This window comes from Peromyscus leucopus, chromosome 8b (assembly GCF_004664715.2).
Source record: "Peromyscus leucopus breed LL Stock chromosome 8b, UCI_PerLeu_2.1, whole genome shotgun sequence".
Classification (NCBI taxonomy): domain Eukaryota; kingdom Metazoa; phylum Chordata; class Mammalia; order Rodentia; family Cricetidae; genus Peromyscus; species Peromyscus leucopus.
The window spans coordinates 96,330,440-96,347,391 of NC_051086.1; the positions used below are offsets into that span (position 1 = coordinate 96,330,440).

The 16,952-nt window shown below is 55.0% G+C and overlaps 2 protein-coding genes across 3 annotated transcripts; both read right to left on the reverse strand.

Moving 5' to 3' along the window:
• Positions 1 to 1,134: 1,134 nt before the first annotated feature.
• On the reverse strand, positions 1,135 to 3,625 carry Hoxb8 (homeobox B8). Of its 2 annotated transcripts, none has more exons than XM_028869120.2 (2): positions 3,133 to 3,625; positions 1,135 to 2,339 (listed from the first exon to the last, which is right to left on the reverse strand). In XM_028869120.2, exons 1-2 carry the CDS (start codon positions 3,554 to 3,556, stop codon positions 2,029 to 2,031), a joined length of 735 nt encoding a protein of 244 aa, XP_028724953.1. In that variant the 5' UTR covers positions 3,557 to 3,625; the 3' UTR covers positions 1,135 to 2,028. The 2 variants fall into 2 exon arrangements, with proteins under 2 accessions (XP_028724953.1, XP_028724952.1); XM_028869119.2 differs by having other exon boundaries at positions 1,135 to 2,342.
• Positions 3,626 to 10,027: 6,402 nt separating this feature from the next.
• Positions 10,028 to 15,045, reverse strand: Hoxb9 (homeobox B9). The gene is made up of 2 exons (XM_028869118.2): positions 14,424 to 15,045; positions 10,028 to 11,859 (listed from the first exon to the last, which is right to left on the reverse strand). The coding sequence occupies exons 1-2, from the start codon at positions 14,938 to 14,940 to the stop codon at positions 11,624 to 11,626; spliced, it is 753 nt and encodes a 250-aa protein (XP_028724951.1). The 5' UTR covers positions 14,941 to 15,045; the 3' UTR covers positions 10,028 to 11,623.
• Positions 15,046 to 16,952: the final 1,907 nt, after the last annotated feature.

Consider the following 16,952-nt stretch of genomic DNA (forward strand, 5'->3'; position numbering starts at 1 on the left):
TCGACCCCCGCGGGCTGGAGGCAGCTTGCAGGCGTGATTTGGGGAGGAAGGAATTGAGTGGAAGGGAAAATAAATAACCTCTGAGCGATTCGTGTTGTCACCCCCCCACACCCATTTCCCCCAGCCGGTCACAGAGCAAGAGACAGACGCAGGGATCGAATGTGCGCAACTTGGTGGGTGGGTGCTGGCCGAGTATTTATTAATCCGGGCTAATTCATCCGGGCTGCTGCTGTTCTCCTAAGACGAGGGACGAGGTGAGCCTGGCCTCCTGGTTCTCTCTTTAGTGCCCCAGCTGTAGAGACTGGATGTGGATCAAGGCTTTCCTAAGGCAGGAATCCAACCCAACAGGCGTTGGACGCTGAGATTTCTGGTGACTAAAGAAAAAAAAAGGATTGCCAATAAAAAGATATACAAAAAAAATATTAATAAAAAGAACGGAATGGGGGTGGGGAGAAAAAGGAAGGGAGGAGGGCGCTTTGGGTCCGGCTCGCGGCTTTCCCGGTTCCGGAAGGCGGATGCCTCGCTCAGTGGAGCGTGGCTGCCAGCGAGGCAGAGGCGGCGAGGGAAAGGGAGGCTGCGGCGGCCAGCCGCGGCCTAGAAACCGGGAGAACGTGGCGACGTCCCAGAGAGGCTGGGGAGGTAGGGAGGAACCCCTTCCCTCTGCTCCCCGGTCCCCAACCTGAGTCCGAGAAAAATGGAAATATAAACTCAGCGGCCTACTCCACCTTCCCCCCCTACTCTCCCCGCCCCCCACCCCACCCCAGGACACACACGGAAACAAAGAGAGAAGGGACAGGGGGTGCTAGCCACCAGCTTGGGCACATCTCTTCCCCAGAGCGGCCGGGGCGCTGGAGTCTCCCGGGCCCCGCAGCCTCGGAACGCAAGGGGAGGGGGTTTCTTTCGGTTCCCCTCCCTCGATCCTCTCTCCTCCAATCGCGTGCGGCCGCCTCCCTCACCCCCTGCGCCTCTGGGCCTGGGGACTCGTACCACCTGCTTCCAGCCCCCGCCCCCTCCTCTCGGCGACCTAGCCTAGGCCAGCCCAGGAGCCTGCTGACCAGCTCTCCCCCCCCGAACCCCCCCCCAGCCCTGCAAGGCGCCTGGGAGCGAATGAGGAGCGCCGGCCCCGGGCCAGTCTCGGGTTCTCGCTTGTAAACTTTATTGTAACTCTTCCGCCCTTTTCAGGCGCAGACAACAGAACAAAGTATAGAGGAACAACAAAATATATAATTAGCCCTCCCTCCCCCCAATAAAGCAATTCACGGATACAGGATACATTCTCTTCACAGCAAACCTAAGAACACTTTTAACAATTGCTCACAGCGCGCATGCTAACTAAAGTAATCTCTTTTGAGAAACACTTAAGACAAAATTGTCAAACCAAAGGAAGGGGGGGGGACAGGAGGAAAAAGAGAGAAGCAAGAGAGAAAGCCAGCGAGCCAGGGAGGGCAGCGGGGAGCGGGGTTGCGAGGAAAGATGAGGACGCGGTGGAAGAGAGAGAGAGAAAGAGAGAGGAGAGAGAGAAAGTGAGAGGGAGACAGAAAGAATTACGGCGTGAATAGGCAGTTTCATGTTGTTGGGAGAACTTCGCAGAAATCGGTACCTTGGTCATTACAAAGAATCACGTTCAAAGGAAAAAAAAGACCATTGCACAAGGAGGATTTTTTACATGGGGTGGGGGCGAGGGGGGCTCTGGCAGGCAGCAGTCGCTCACCCTCGCAAGGCGAGGGAGTCCTTGTTTAAAATCCTTTTTTTTTGTCGTCCCCCCCCCTGGCCCCCAAGAGAAGGGAAGGAGATCCACGGTAGCTCACACACAGAAGCTATTACGAGATACTACCACTAGCGGGGACTGGCGCGGCGGGGGACGCTGCGGTGGAGGCCCAGCTCCTGGCTCCGCTCGCGGGCCGGGGCCGGAGCACTCGGAGGCGGGGGAGCGGGCGGCGGCGGCGGCGGCGGCGGCGGCGGTGTGGTCGCGGGAGGGACCGGCGGACGTGCGGGCAAGCCCCGGCCCAAGCAGTCCCAAGCTGGAGCCTACTTCTTGTCGGCCTTCTGCTGCGCATCGCCCTGCTCGCCGGCGGTCTCTGGCGCCCGCTCCAGCTTCTCTTTCTCCAGCTCCTCCTGCTCGCACTTACTGCTGGGGAACTTGTCTTTGTTATTCTCTTTTTTCCACTTCATCCTCCGGTTCTGGAACCAGATTTTGACCTGTCTCTCTGTTAGTCCCAGCGCGTGCGATACCTCGATCCTCCGCTTGCGAGTCAGATAGGGATTAAATAGGAACTCCTTCTCCAGCTCCAGGGTCTGGTAGCGGCTGTAGGTCTGGCGGCCTCGCCTGCGTCCGGCGGCTGCTGGGAAGGGGGGAAAGGGCGAGACAGAGGGGAGGGTGGGGGAGGGGGCAGAGACAGAGAAGGTTGGAAGATTCGTGAACCAGCCTGGGAGACCAGGATAATGAGGGCAGGGGACCCTTATGCGGGGGCGGGAGGGAGCGCTCGGAGGCCGCGGTCAGCAGGGAGAGGGGGGGGGCCCGAGGGGGACTAGACAGCCCTGAATCTGCGGGGGCCAAAGAGGGGGAGTCCCTTCCCCTGGTAACCAGCACCAGAATGGGGGGGGGTTCAAATATATTAAAAGTGCCATAAAGTTTAGGAGGAAGGATGTGGAGAAGGGAATAAGAATAAAAAGCCAGAGTGGGGACCCACGAACCCACCTTGAAAAGCCCCCAGAGCCTCTGCCCCAGAAGAAAAGTTTCTTCAGGGTAATTAAACTATAAAGCAATTGAGAAGTGCAAACGCCGAGCGCCCCCCCCCCCCGCTCCCTCCGCTCTTTCTCCACAGCCCCCATAAAACAGTAAAAGGGGGGGGAAGAGGGCGAGAAGAAGAAAAGTAAAGGAGGGTGAGGGGTTTATGGATTCAGGAAATTCGCTTGGCGACCCCCCCCTTCAAAGGAAGCAAAAAGAAAAGGGGGAAAAAAGGAAAAGAAAGTGGGAAGGAAGGCAGAAGAGGTAGCGGATTGGAACGGAGCCCACAAGTCCTGGAGGAGCAGAAGATGCTCCCGGCCTGCCCAGCCCCCCCACCCTTCCCCCGGCCGGCCTGGGGTCCTCCCGGCCCCTTCCCCACCCCGGTAGGCCTGGCGGGAGCTCACCTTGAGGGCGCATCCAGGGAAAGAGCTGTGTGGGCGACGGGCTCTGCTCAGACCCCTCGGCCTCCTCGCCCAGGCCGCTGGCGGCCGCGAGCTTGCAGTCTGCGTACTGCACCAGGTCTGGATCCTGCGCACCGAACAGGCTCTGGCGCTGCAGCGGGTCGTAGCCGTAGAAGTTGCCGGGGTCCCCGTGGCACGCCACGGCACACGGGTTCTGCTGGTAGGGAGCCGTGGACAGCGACGATGGCCCGTGGTAGAACTCCTGGATTTGCGACGGGTGCTGGAAGCTGCCGCCGCTGCTGGGACCGTACACCACGGTGGGTCGGCCGCCCAGGTCCTGGGCGAAGCCGCAGTCATAATAATTGGGGCGCAGGGACTCCCCGGTTTTGTATTTGGAGAACAGTGAGTTGACGAAATAAGAGCTCATTTTATTGAATTTTGAGGCGGCGGCGGCGGCGCAGGCTGTAGTTGGGGGCTGTTGGGGAGGGGGGGGGGAGGGGGAAAGGGAGGGAGAGAGAGAGAGACAGAGAGAGAGAGAGAGAGGGAGAGAGACAGAGAGAGAGAAAAAACGCGGATTCGCCGGCTCCTAGTCACCCTCGCCTGGAAAGGAGAGGAAAAGGGAGGAGGAGGGGGGGAAAAAGAGAGAAGGAAGGAAGGAAAAGAAAGAAAAGGCGAAGAAGATCTCGAAGCCGCTACACTTTTTGTGATTTCCAGGAATAGAAGAGCGAAGCCTGCAAAAGTCTAAGCCTGCATGGCAGCCGCGGCTCGCTCGCCCTCCCCCCACCCCCCACCCCCCAAACAAAAATATACCGCCACTTAAAGAGGTCCTCGCTTTACATTTCGAAGAAGGGATGCCAGTTCATAAACAGTTTTCGGTGATTTACTTCCCTCCAAATGAGTTGTTTCATATTTTGCCCCGTCTTTTCTCCATCATTTGCATCCATTAGAGACCCCGCATCCTATTGGCTTCTGGGTACTCCTCCCGGACAGAACGCAGAGCGAGGGTGAGAGCGAGAGAGAGCGAGTGCGAGAGAGAGCTAGAGCGAGAGAGCGCCAGGGAGTGAGGAGAGGGCAGGGGAAAAAGGAGGGGAAGGGGGAAAAAAAACACCCAGGGAGAGAGAGGGGGAGAGGGGGGAGAGGGAGGGGGGGAGAGAGAACGAATACGGATTAAATCTGTTTAACTACCTACATTAATGAGATATCTCTTGCCTCACAACAAATCAAATACCTTCGCAGACCACCCCCAAAGACTGATGTGGGGGAGTCACGGAAAAGCACCACGCGCACACACATCCACAACGCCGCGCCTGGCGTAGGCACGCTGTTAATTTCGCGATTTTAACGAGGCAATTGGAGTCTTTCTAAATGTCAGGGTCGCTTCGGAAAAATGTAAAAGAACACGGTTTAATTGCGCCGAGTTTTAAAAGGTCCTATAAATGTAATTGGTATTTTAATACAAGTTATCAAATCATACAGCTTCCTCTCCTAAACATATTTTCAAACAAACGAGGTAGTCATATTTAAAGCTTTAATGATCAATTTCCTTATTATTGATAAAGGTTTAACTATCGTGTGGAGGGAATTGGCTGGGTAACCAGCCCCCAAAAAACGGCTGTAAACTCTTTAACAAACTATAAAACGCAATAAAGCCGGAGTCTGTTGTTGTTTATGCCGCAGCGCATAAAAGCTGTTAGCATTTTACGAGTTCTTTCCTCTACAGCTATAAAACTGCAGCTTCGATCGCCCCCGCCGCCCAACTGAAGCGCGGTGGGGGTGACTAAGCTGAAATGAGGCGATTATGGGTTGCTGCTGATTTTTTTTTTCCTTTTCGGCGCAAACGGTGAGTTTCCCGAGATTTTTTTTTGCCTCCTTCAGCCTTGCAGACACACCTGCCCCCACACCCTCTTTGGAGACCCCAACCACTACTACCACCACCACCCCAAGACCTGTCCCCGCCCAAGTCACAGACATAACTTTCTCTCATTAAGCCAAGGGCGCAAGGATTTTCTGTGGGAAGGGGGTCTGAGTGGGCCTGGGAGAGGAAGAAGAAACTTTCTGGTTAATGGATGATGCTGAGGCAGAGGCAATTTGTGCGGAGGTTGCCAATTCTGCAGTTCACACAGGCTTTTACCTGCTGGTGGTTGGGGGGGGGCTGCAAGGGAAAGAGAGGGGGGTCTTGAGGTACTTTGGCCTACTCAGCACTTTAGAGGGAAGGCTGGGGGAGAGGAGAGGGTCTGGTAAGTATCAAAAGGACCATGGCTGCTCCACACCTGTGCCCAGAGCTTGGGATCCAGTTCCCCAGCCCGGGCTGGGGCCAATCCTCTAACCCTGCCACACAGACCTTCCAGGTGTAAACACTGCCAATTTCATCAACACACCAAAGAGGTAAGGGTACTGGAGGCTGAGCCTGGGCGGCCAGGCCTTGGTCACTGCCATACCCTCCGGTGCCCTAGGCAAAGGCTGCGAGGTGTGTGTTTAAAGGGTACCTGTTATTGTCCCCAGAGCCAATGACCACCTGCACTGACCTTGGGTAAAGGGGTTCAGATAAAGCAAGGCCACTGAGGTCTCCGTTTTCCTTTTTCTCAGGGTGCCTTTAGTTAAACCCTGAACATCTGAAGATCTGAGGCCTCAAACCCAGACCGAGGAACCGAACTGACGGGCTGCCCCACTCGGGAGCACAGAGCCTTATCCGTGTACCTGACACAGGCTGGTGGCAGAGAGACCTTGGGAGGCCCAGGGCGAGAGTCAGAACCAATGGCCTCCAGAGGCAGCGGATGTGCAAAAGGGGCCGGGGAGACAGGGAGGAGACAGACTTTTTCTAGAACAAAGGCAGAATCGATTTTACAAATAAATTCAATCTATTGCTGATTCTCTAAGAGGCTTCTTTTGGGGGATCCCCTGAGCCCCAACCTTTGTAAAAATGAAAGCACAGCGTTTCCAAGGGAGCCAGCTGTTCTGTTTTCACTCAATCTTCTAAAATAAGTCCACCGAATAAAAGGGGACGAAAAAAGGGGGACATCGAGAAAGAGGGTTTTTTTTTTTTTAGCTCAAGGCTGAGGGGACGGTGAGGCAACCTAAGGCTGAGTCAAGTTGTTGCGGAAGCGCACATTTTTATCAAGTGCGGGGGATTTTATGGTCATGATTTGAGGAGTCACTGGTGAGGTAGAAATTCAATGGCTTGTTCTAAATCATCCCTTCACCGTGCCAGAAATTTCTGATGGAAGGAAAATGTTTCTGTTATAAGAAAAAACAAGAAAGAGCGCGGAGATAATTTATAAACACCCAACGGAGCGCAGATTTATTGGAGAAACTCAAGTTGAGACACTCCGCGCTTTCTTTGCACCTGGTCCTGCGGAAAAAGAAGAGGCTAGAGTTGGGGTCACGGAGGGGGGGGTGACTTGCTATTCCCCCCACCCCAGCTCAAGTGGGAGGCGGGTTCGGGCTGGGCCGAGAGGAGGAAACTGAAGATTGGGAATCAGCCGAAGGGGTGATAGGCAGTCAGAGCGGCGGCCACCGAACGAAAATCCAGGCCTCCAGCTGCTGCGTGGCAGAAGGAGCGGCTCCCCCACCGCTGCCCTGAGCAGGGGGGCCAAGGGCAGAGCCTGGGCACGCGGGACAGAGCCGGGGCCCTCACCTGGAAGCCCAAGAAAGAGGAAAACTCAGAGGCTGCTCCCCCAAGGCCATGCCTGCCCCTGCTCCTATCCAGAAAATGCTCAGGGTGTTGGCCGAGCCTCCCAAGGGCTGTCGCAGCGTTCCCCCATCCCACCTCCCTAGGGAGACCCTGCCGGAGCCTGGGTGGCCAGACACTCGCCCAGCCCGGACCTGGACCGGTACAAAGGCTCTGCAGTCAGAGCCCAGGAGCAGCGGGGCCCTCTGGCTTGGGGCACCACGGAATCTTCATCAAAGCCGGGTCCCCATTCCTTCCAGATTTGGGGATCTACGGGATGGCACATCGGACTCGCTCTCCTGCAGCAGGTGTGGTGAGCCGGCCTGGGGTAGCTTCCTCTTCCAGAGACCTGCCGGCTCATCCCTCTCACCTGACCCGCTGGCCTGCACTTCATTCCTCTCGCCTGCCTCCACGGCAGGGAAATCTCATTTCTCCAAACCAATTCGCCTCCTTGATTTGGGCCCATTATTTCCATATTTCTATTATTAATATTATCCCCGGTTTCCACGCATTTCTCGCCCCACCAAACACAACTACTGGGAAACAGCCTTCTTAGTGTGAGGAATTCAGAAAATGAACCAGTTGCGGGGAGAGAGTGAGAAACGCCACTATAATTGAAATACATACAATAAGGGGAAAGGGCCATAGCAAGCCCTATATTTTTATTATGTGCAAATTATTCACGACTTTTGGTAGCTGAGTTCCTAGATACAGGGCCGAACGGAGTGCTGCGTGGAGCCGCAGGAGCCCTCAACCACAGCCCTGGAAAAATTCACATGGAGCAAGGGTGCCATCTAGCGGCCGCTCTGCAAAAAAGCTGTCCTCCATCTGCTCAGCCAGATTCTGAGAACCGGCAGAGGAAGCGACAAACGATTAAACTTTCATTATTACTAGAAATAGGGGAGAGGAATGAAAGCAGATAAGAGAGAAGGCTTCGGAATCAGGAAACTGTTCATGAAACAGTTCAGATAAGTTAAAAGGAAAAGAAGCTATAAATCCACCCAGCCCCTAATTCCTGCTGGAGATGCTAAGCAAGGCACTGTTGATGGTCAGTAAGAGGAGGACCACTTTTTAAGCCCTACACTTGATCGTTTCACATCCTGAGGGGTAACAATTGGCCTTTTTGTGAGGGACGAGAAGGTCTGAGGTGATGGAATGGAACTGGAGAAGGATCAAGAGGGGCTACTCTCCCCCAGACGTCTGGCCCCGCGGGGTCGTGTGTGTGTGTGTGTGTGTGTGTGTGTGTGTGTGTGTGTGTCCCTGCGTGTGCAAGGGTCTCTTGTTTATGACTGGCGCTTCTAGAGGGGTGTGTGTAAAGAACAAAGACAGCAGTCAGAATTTCTATGGCTTTGGGGACAGCAAAGTGTTCGTCCTCCCGGCTGCTAGCTTCTTTACTTTTTACCCTCCCGGAACCCCATCCCACCGCCTGATGATTCCCAAGTTCCAGACCCCAAGCCCCAGACCTGGGGGCAAGAAGGGCCAGGGTGGGGGATTCGTAACAAGGCCCACCTATTCTCCCACCAGGTCCGGAGCCCAGGCTCATCCGCTGCTCATCTCCGGAAAGTTTCCCCTCACTGTTTGCTTTGCTGCTGTTTAGTTTCTTAACCTTCAGAAATTTATACCCTATAAACTTTTATAGCGGTCATATTCTTTTATTGCTGCGCACACGGCATTGAATTCCTCTCCCGGCTTCTCTCTGCCTCTCACTTCTCTCTCTCTCTCTCTCTCTCTCTCTCTCTCTCTCTCTCTCTCTCTCTCTCTCTCTCTCTCTCTCGACAACTGATTTCCCCATCTCCGGCTTCTGAGCCTCTGCACCTTCGCCTTTGTTTGTCTTGAAAGAAGCTACCCGGGGTTGGGGACCCAGACGCAGCCGCTGCCCCAGGCCATTCCAGACGCCCTAGCCTCCTACCCTGCCGCGACCCAGTCTCCAGCCTCGCTTTTTATGTTTCCTTTTGGCAGAAACTGGCTTCCTTGGCTCACTCTCTGCAGCCGGCAGAGCTTGGAAAGCCAAGGATGCAGAAACAGCCCAGGCCACAACCAGCTGTAAAGCCAGATTAATTTTCCTTCTTTAACATAACCCTCTGGCAGGCCGCCTGTCCCAGCTGCGGTCCGGAGCTTCCCCTTCTCCCGCCTCGGGTTTCTCGGATCCCCTTGCCCTTTCGTTAGAGAGGGGTAGGGCCAGCCTTGGCAGGCTGCTTTCACTCTGGCCACCCTTTGTCGCCAGCTGCACCCCAAGCCGCAGCATCTCGGCTGCAGTATGGCGTGTGCAGCGGGCGAGAAGCTCACGCGAGGACGGCGACAGAGCTGCAGGCCGGCTGCAGCCGGGATCCTTACGACTGACTAAGAAAAGCAGAGCTTCCACGATCGATCGGCAGACTTCACCACAGGCTCTTGCGGGGACACCGCAGTGTGAGAGGAACAAGGAGATGCCTCTTGAAGCCCAATGTAATTCTGGGGGTCCTTTTGGAAATGTATTATTCCCTCTCCTCCCGAAACATTTGTGTCCCACATTTGGTGGCTCTCTTTTGAGAACTGCCACACAACCTGGCCTCACCCTCCAGACTCAGCAACCTCAGACCAAGGCTGCTGTCCTATGAGCCCGACTCCAGGTGTGTGTGTGTGTGGGGGGGCATCTACAGGGAATCCCCGAGGTCCAACCATTTGAACCATTTCAACCAGCCAAGCTTTCTGCCACGGTCCTCCAGGCCATAGCGGAGGAAGGCTACTAACTCCATCCTTGAAGGGTGTTTTGAAGTGGTTAGCTGAGAAGTACTGCCTCTCCAGGAGCTACAAGTCAGACCCTCTTTCTCTGAGTCAGTGGGGGAGGTCTCCAGAGCAACTTTGTCTGGGCAAAGACTCTGGCTCTGGGGAGATAACATGCCCTCTCCGAATCATGGAGATTCTCTTTCTTCTTCCTCCGCTCTCCTGGTTCTACCGTAAGGGGGTTTGCTCAGCTTAAGCAGTGGTCTTGGGACTTGGGTACCCACCAGGTGTCAGGGCCACCAGAGCAGGTAGATGTTTCCGGAAGGTCTAAGGAGAAAGCCTGTGGCTGTGGACACTAACTCATCTTTGAAACCATGCCTTTAGAAACGGGCTCTTTCCTTGGTGATCAGAAGAGAGGCAGCACAGAATAAAACACAGGAGAGGTTTGTTTTTAGAGTGATATATATATTTTTTTGTTCTTTTTCTTTTTCTTCCAAAACAAACAATTAGAGCTCTAGGCCCTTGCCCTCCCAACTCCCACCCTCAAACCCTCCCTAATGAGCAACAACTGAAAAAATCATTGCCAAAGAAACCACAAAACACAAGCACAATTTCACCACATCCACGGACAAAGCAAAAATAAAATAAAATAAAATTCGAAGTTCTACTGGAATGACCTCTTTGCAGGGTCAGGAGAAGCGGGAGAAAGAGTCCACGGGTGGAAGGGATTGAGAAGCAGGAAGAGGAGAGAAGCAGAGGGCAGGCAGGGCTGCCCGCCGGGGAGGCATGATTTTGCCTCTTTCCTTTGCACACAGGACTGTTTGCCGGAAGCGTGTGTGTGCGTGCATCAGTTGGACGGGCACAGCAGTGTCTTATGCAGGGGGTGGATATTCTGCAGGAGGTGAGCTTTGGTGGAGTCTTCCTGTGGCCCCCTGACTGGATGCCAAGGGGCTGTCTTCTGTATGGTCCAGGAAACTAGTGAAATGGGGAGAGACCCTCAAACCCAACTCGCTGAGGCCACTGCTTCCCCTGTCCTGACTGCTCGCTCTGGAAGGGGAATTGATTCACAATAAATTCTCAATCAGCCTCTCCTAACCTGGCCTTCTCTAAGCTAGGGTTGACCTAGTAGCGGGGTGAAGGGATTTTTTTTTCTACAGGGGGAGACTTGAGTCGCTGTTACAAGATGGATTTAGCCAAAAGGAGAGTTGATTTCCGAGCTGGAAGGAGTGGAGGAAAATGCAAGATCTGTGGTCAGCCAGAAAAGCTACAGTTTGTCAAGGGGACCTATGCAGGGGGAGCGGCATGGCCAAGACCCACAATTTGACCTCCTTTAGTTGGAAGGAGAGGAAAATATGCAGAATTAAACACTTCCTGCAAAGAAAACATTGGAGAGGAGCTCCACTAAGGTTACCTTCACAAGAGATCTCCCTGCTTTTTCTTGCCCTTTCCAGCTCACAACAGCTTGGGGACTGGGCTGGTCCTATCTGTCCCCAGGCCCCGAGACCTGGGGTGTTGTTGGCAATTCCATAAGGATAAGTACAGTACGTGCGTGTTGAGACTTTGGTTCGTCTCTAGACATTATCCTGTGTGTTTGGATCAGGGGTAGAAGCTGAAGGAATCTGATCTGGGGGCTGCCCAGCTGCGTTTGGTGAACAATGTCTGCACATGTAGGGTGTAACTTCCTTTCTCCATTATTAGTGTGGACTCCAAACTTTAATGTCTGTGGGTATCTATTGGGGTGTAGACAGTTAAACTGTTCCTGGGTGACTTCTGGATAGGTTCAGGGAGGGAACAGGCAGGTAGTTAAAAGAGAGGGGCCAGGGTTTTCCAGAAAAGTTATCAGGGATGCTAGGAGCTTGACTAGGGCTCTCTTTCCTCGAGGCTCATCCTTGTCCTAGGAACCAACTACAGCTAGTTTCTAACTTAACAAAACTTCTCCTGACACCCAGGGAGAAGAGAGAAGAGAGACAGGGGGGGGGGGGGGGGGGAGGCTCCAGGTGCAGATGCGGGACTTTAAAGAGGAGACACCCTTCCCCACTCACTTGGATACATCCCAGACAGCAGTGGCCCTGCAGCCACCACATAAATAATCAGAGTGAGGTAGGGAAGGGGGGGGCGGTTCTTTTACTCTTTGCCCTGCTCCTTATTCATTTTCTTCATTTTCATCCGCCGGTTCTGAAACCAGATTTTGACTTGTCTCTCACTCAGATTGAGGAGTCTGGCCACTTCGTGCCTGCGGTCCCTGGTGAGGTACATATTGAACAGAAACTCCTTCTCTAGCTCCAGCGTCTGGTATTTGGTGTAGGGACAGCGCTTTTTCCGGGAAGAGCGGGCGTGCAGCCAGTTGGCAGAGGGGTTGGCTGAAAGAGAAGCAGGGACAGAATCAAAGGGAGGAAGGGAGGGAAAGAACCCAGACCAAGAGGGTGCACTCCATCTCCAGTCCCCATCTCGCATTGGAGAAAGTCACCCAGGCCTTCAGGATTCCAGAAAGCATCCCTGGGTGGGCCAGGAGTTAATATAGACAGCTCGAAGCCCTTTAAAAAGGATAGAGCCAAACTACCCGAGCATCCCCAAAGCGCCCACTGGCCAGGCACTCAGCCTTTCTCTGCTTGTATCCAAACAGACCTGGACTCAGGTCAGAAGAGCTCAGTATAGCTATAGCGGCAGCCACACAACCGGCTAAAGGTGGCTGACCTTGGCTCTAGGTCTGGGAGGAAAGAGGAAGAACTGGGGAGGGAAGGGAGTTCTGTTCAGTCCCAGCCAAGAGATCTCTTGGCCCTTCAGTCCAGTCCCAGTAAACCCTGCCTAGATAGCAATCTCTCAGCTCTAGGCCAGAAGGCAGCAGACATGTGAGTCTGTGTAGAGACACCCCCCTCCCCATCACACACCACAAATAAGAGTCTGCATTTACAGCCACGAACACCCAGCACACTCCCAACTCACGAGAAACCCAATTACAACCATTTATCAATTGCAGCCCATGGACAGGGGAGCCCCGGGGCTCCCAGATAACTTATGGTGGCAATAGCCTCTTCTTTTCTGCTACTCAGCTCAGTTTGGTTAACACAAGTTCAGGGAAACTGGGAAGCCAAATTGCTCCAGCCCCAAGGTGGGCAGACCGAGATGAGGCGGGGGTGGGGTGGGGGGGTAACAGGAAGCCCCTCACAGCTCACCAAGCCTTCTAACTGACCCTATCGGGAGGTAGGGAACGGCTAATTGAGTGGAAAGAGAGCAAAAAGAAAAAAGAACTTATACAGCCTTTTCTTTTTCTCTCCTGCATCTCTCCCTAGACCCCAGGACTCAGAAAAGTTGCCCCCCAAAAGCGGAGCCTATGGCAAATAAGATCCTCTACCAGCTTCCTCCTCCCCCAAAGAAAAGCCCTGAATATCTATGTATATTTTTAAATTCAGTCCACCCTACACTAAGTAGCGTGTCTTACCAATTTGCAGCGCTGTTTCCTTAATGTGATTGCCTGGGATGGGACCCGAAGCCACATTAAATATGAAAGAGGGGGGGAAACTGTTAATAATTGATCCTAGCCAAATGGCTGCAGAGCAATAAGGGGCCCTTCCAGCCTGAGTTTGGGGCCATGGGGTGAGGGCTCTGTTTGGGTGTTTGCGAGGAGGTTTGGGAAGAGCTGTGTTTTGGGGTATCAGTTCCTAATGATTCAACCTGGTAGGTTGGAGGTATGGGGATTGCAAGGACCCGGGGGCGGGGGAGGAGTCGAGTCTATTCTTACTTTTCCGAGGGCACAAAAGCCCCCAGAGGACCCACTGGCCACTCTTTGGGTGGGAAATCTGACAGGGCCAGCAAGAACTAAACTACTTGCCCAAAGGAGTAAGAGGTGAGGACTTGACCTGTCAATCTGTCCGTAATTGTCTGGGAACTAAGAGCCCCCAACCGGTTTGTTTTTCCCATCCTTAAAAAAAGACAAGTAAAAGACTCCTCTCTCATTCAGCAGCGCTTTCCACTTGGGGCTTTAGCAAGGGTGCTTTTAGGAATGGGAGGTGGTAAGAAACTCTCCACCAAGGGTAGAGTTCTCCGCCCCTGCTCAGTCCTCCCCCCCCCACCCCTCCCCGGGTCCCTTCGGGACGCCTCCTCCTCCATTCTGGAGGTTGGCTCTGACTTTAGCAAGTGCTTCCCAGACTCTCTGAGAGGGAGACTGTCCGGGCTAGTGCTCGGGAGCCCCGCGGAGAACAGTGGGAACCACCGCCGTGGGAGAAGCGGACACCCCGGCGGCGGCGGCGAGGATGCCGTAGGAGGGCGGGGAACCCTGGAGGGAAGGCTCCCGGGGAGGGGCCGGCGCACCGGGGAGGGGGCTCCGTCACCGCATCTTGGGCTTCCCCCGCCCCTCCCGGCGCCGGCTGCCGACCCGACGCGGCTACTGCGTGAGATCTGCTAGGAACAATCCTCCGCCAAGCTGTTGCGTCGCAAATAAAATCCTAATGAGCCCCCTCCCCCTTCCCCTTGGCCGGCGGGGACCGTCTGCGCGTGGCGCTGGCGGCTCTGCCGGGTGCGCTCCGGCCCCGTGCCCGCGCGGGCTCTCGGCCACGCTGGCCACTGGCCCGGTCCCCTCGTTCCTCAAGCGACTGTCGCAGCTCCCTTTCACTCTTCCCAGCCGGAGCACGGGGGAGAAAGGAGGAAGAAGGACTAGGGAGACTTGGTCCCTGAGGCTCAGTCCACGCGCCACTAGGAGGAGTGGGGGGCGGCCTCGGTGTCTCCCCCCCCCCTCCAGGGTACACAGCTTCTCCCTATCCTGATCCCTTCCTTCCTCTCCCCTCCACCCCCTCCAGCCCTGCGGGGGCCCCCGGCGCGCTGTCCCTTCACATTGTCCGCTTTATGGCCTCTCCCCTCCCCTCCCCCGGGCCTGGCCTGCAGCCTGGGGGGGAATTTCCTCACTTTTTTTTTTTTTTTTATAACTTACTTTGATCCGGCCTCTCTTTGTCCTCGCTTCCTTCGCAAATTTTATTGTCCCCGTAGCCGGCTCTTTGATTAGACAGGACAGCCTCCCTGCCCGCCGAAGTTTCCAAACTGTACTCGGGCGTGCCCTGTTTGAGCAGCTCCCCCGGCGCGCCCAGCAGCGGCTCCGCCTTCACCGCCGCCTGGCCCTGCCCCGGGGCGGCCTCGGCGCGGGGCGCGGGCTCCAGCCAGGTACGGAGGTACCTGCTCTCGGCCGCCGGCGCGCCCTGGGGTTGCAGGTAGGGGTGGTAGACGGACGGCAGGCTCCCGGACGCGTGCGGGCTCAGCGGCGCCCAGGAGGCGCCGAACACCGGCGCTTTGGGCTGGAAGCTGCACGAGGGGAAGTCCAGGTGCTCGGCGTGGCTCGGCTGCCGCGGGTTCGCGTACTGGCCCGAAGGAAACTTGGCTGGAGGCGCGTCCTCGCTCTCGTGACTTATGATCGAGTCGACATAATAGCTGCTAAGCGTCCCAGAAATGGACATTCTCAGACATTATCCGCGCGCTCGCAGGGGGAAGGGAAGCGCTCGCGCCTCGGCGCCCAAGCAGGGAGAGGTGGCACACGGACCCGGTGGTAGAGGGCTTTCGGACGCGACCCCCCCCCCAGACCCCCACCCTCCCACCCCCACCCCCTGCTCAACTTCTCAGCCAACAAAGTACAGTGGAGCAGCCCGGCTCGGAGCTCCTTGCAAAATGATTGGTCAAAGTTTTGCGGACTGCCTGATAAAGCGTCAGCTCCGACATAAATCAATCGGGCGAGGGGGCTGCGCTCGCGCTGTCATCCGTCCTCACCGCATTCCATATCCAGGATGGATTGTTTTATGCTGATGCAATGTGCTATCACGTCAGGGCTCCGGCGGCCACGTAACCTCAGCCAGAGCTGCCGGGCCGCCCGGGGCCCCTCCCGCTTTTGCAGGAAGGGGGGGGGGTTCTCAACATGGGGCTATGGGGGCGGAGGAGAGGCGGAGTGCAATATGACGGGTCTGACCTCTCGCGAAAGAGGACGGACATGGCATGCGGGCATTCACGTCCTCCAAGTGCCCGACCGGTGTTGGAGGGAAGGGGAGGGGGGTGGCTACAATTTAATCATAGTTCAGAATTCTTAGTGAGCATGGATTGTATGATCCGGCGTACTAGGGAAGGTGACAGGCTGCGCGCGCCAGCATCAGAGCTTAGCGTGTGGGAGGCTCCGAAGGTAATTAAGAGTGTAATGTGTAAGTCGTTGTTCACACGCCCTGTTAAGCCCTACCACAACACCTCCAACTCTACACCGCCTGGCAGTCTGCGCCTCATTTCCTGTATTCCTCAGGTGTCTCTTGACAGAGATGTTATATTAAACAACAGCATGCAACAGCGACCTACTATCTAGGAGATGAGTAAAGGGTAATGGGGAAGAAGTTGTGGAGGTTCCTATTATTAGGCCTACTAGCTTATCTTCTCTTTAGGAGGGAGGTATCGAGGCACAATATTGGGGGAGAATGTTACGGGACCGCGTGAGTCTCTTTCCCTTTGATACCTTCAGAAAGAGCCACGCGAGAGTGATGAACAGAGGAGAGTTCAATGGGACCAGTGTCCACACAGAAAGGCCATTGATCATTCGGAGACTAAAAATTGAGCCGCCTAGGGCCAAAGGGACTCACCCAGATCCCTGTATACTAAGTTTATTAAGTTGGTCTATAAAGAGTTTCAATTTGGGGCTGACTAACCAGCTCTTATTTAACTCCTTGAATTTTCTTCCAGGCCACTTTAATTGTAAAGGGACGGGTCCATTGGCGCATTTTTCTTCTGTCTTTCTGTCTAGAATGCTCTGAGACCGTCAGACTGTTCCACATGAGGGGGCTTAATGTGAGAAATGTATATAAAGAGGAGCGTCCTCCACAGAGTGTGAGACGAGCAGGGTCCCAAACAGCACGGTGTAAAAGACACTGGAGGATTTACTATTCCTTTCATCTCGCAAAGGAAGGAAGGCAAGCGAAATTCTCAGATACATGTTAAGAATCACATTCAAAGAGGCATCACCTGCCGAACAGCTTCTTCTCAACCCGGGAATGCTATGCCTGCTTCAATTTGCCGGATAGCGAGTGCCTAATAGCTTGCCTTGTGAATCTGTGGCGTACCGAACGCTAAGCGGAGTCCCAGGATCCAGTCCTCCGCGCAGGCAACACTTCCCCCCTCATCCATTCCATCATCGTTGGAAGCTTCGCAAATAGTGCAGTGTATCTCAGCAGCATATCTCTGGCAGCGCGCTGCACGCAGGGAACTGACCCCCGAAGGCCGATTGGCTGGATTCTCTGGCGCCGCCTTCTCCTTCCAGCTAGCTCGCCTCAGCCTCTGGATCCGGCAGTCGCTTTGCTAGTCTGGGATGCCAAGACGCCACCTGCGCACCGGCGGCTCTGGGCAGACTCGGGACCCCTGACAGGCCGGTTTCACCTTGGTTCAGGTCTAGGAAAAGTTTCGTTCGCTGTTACCAGGCAGACTGCTCCGTGAGCCATGACCT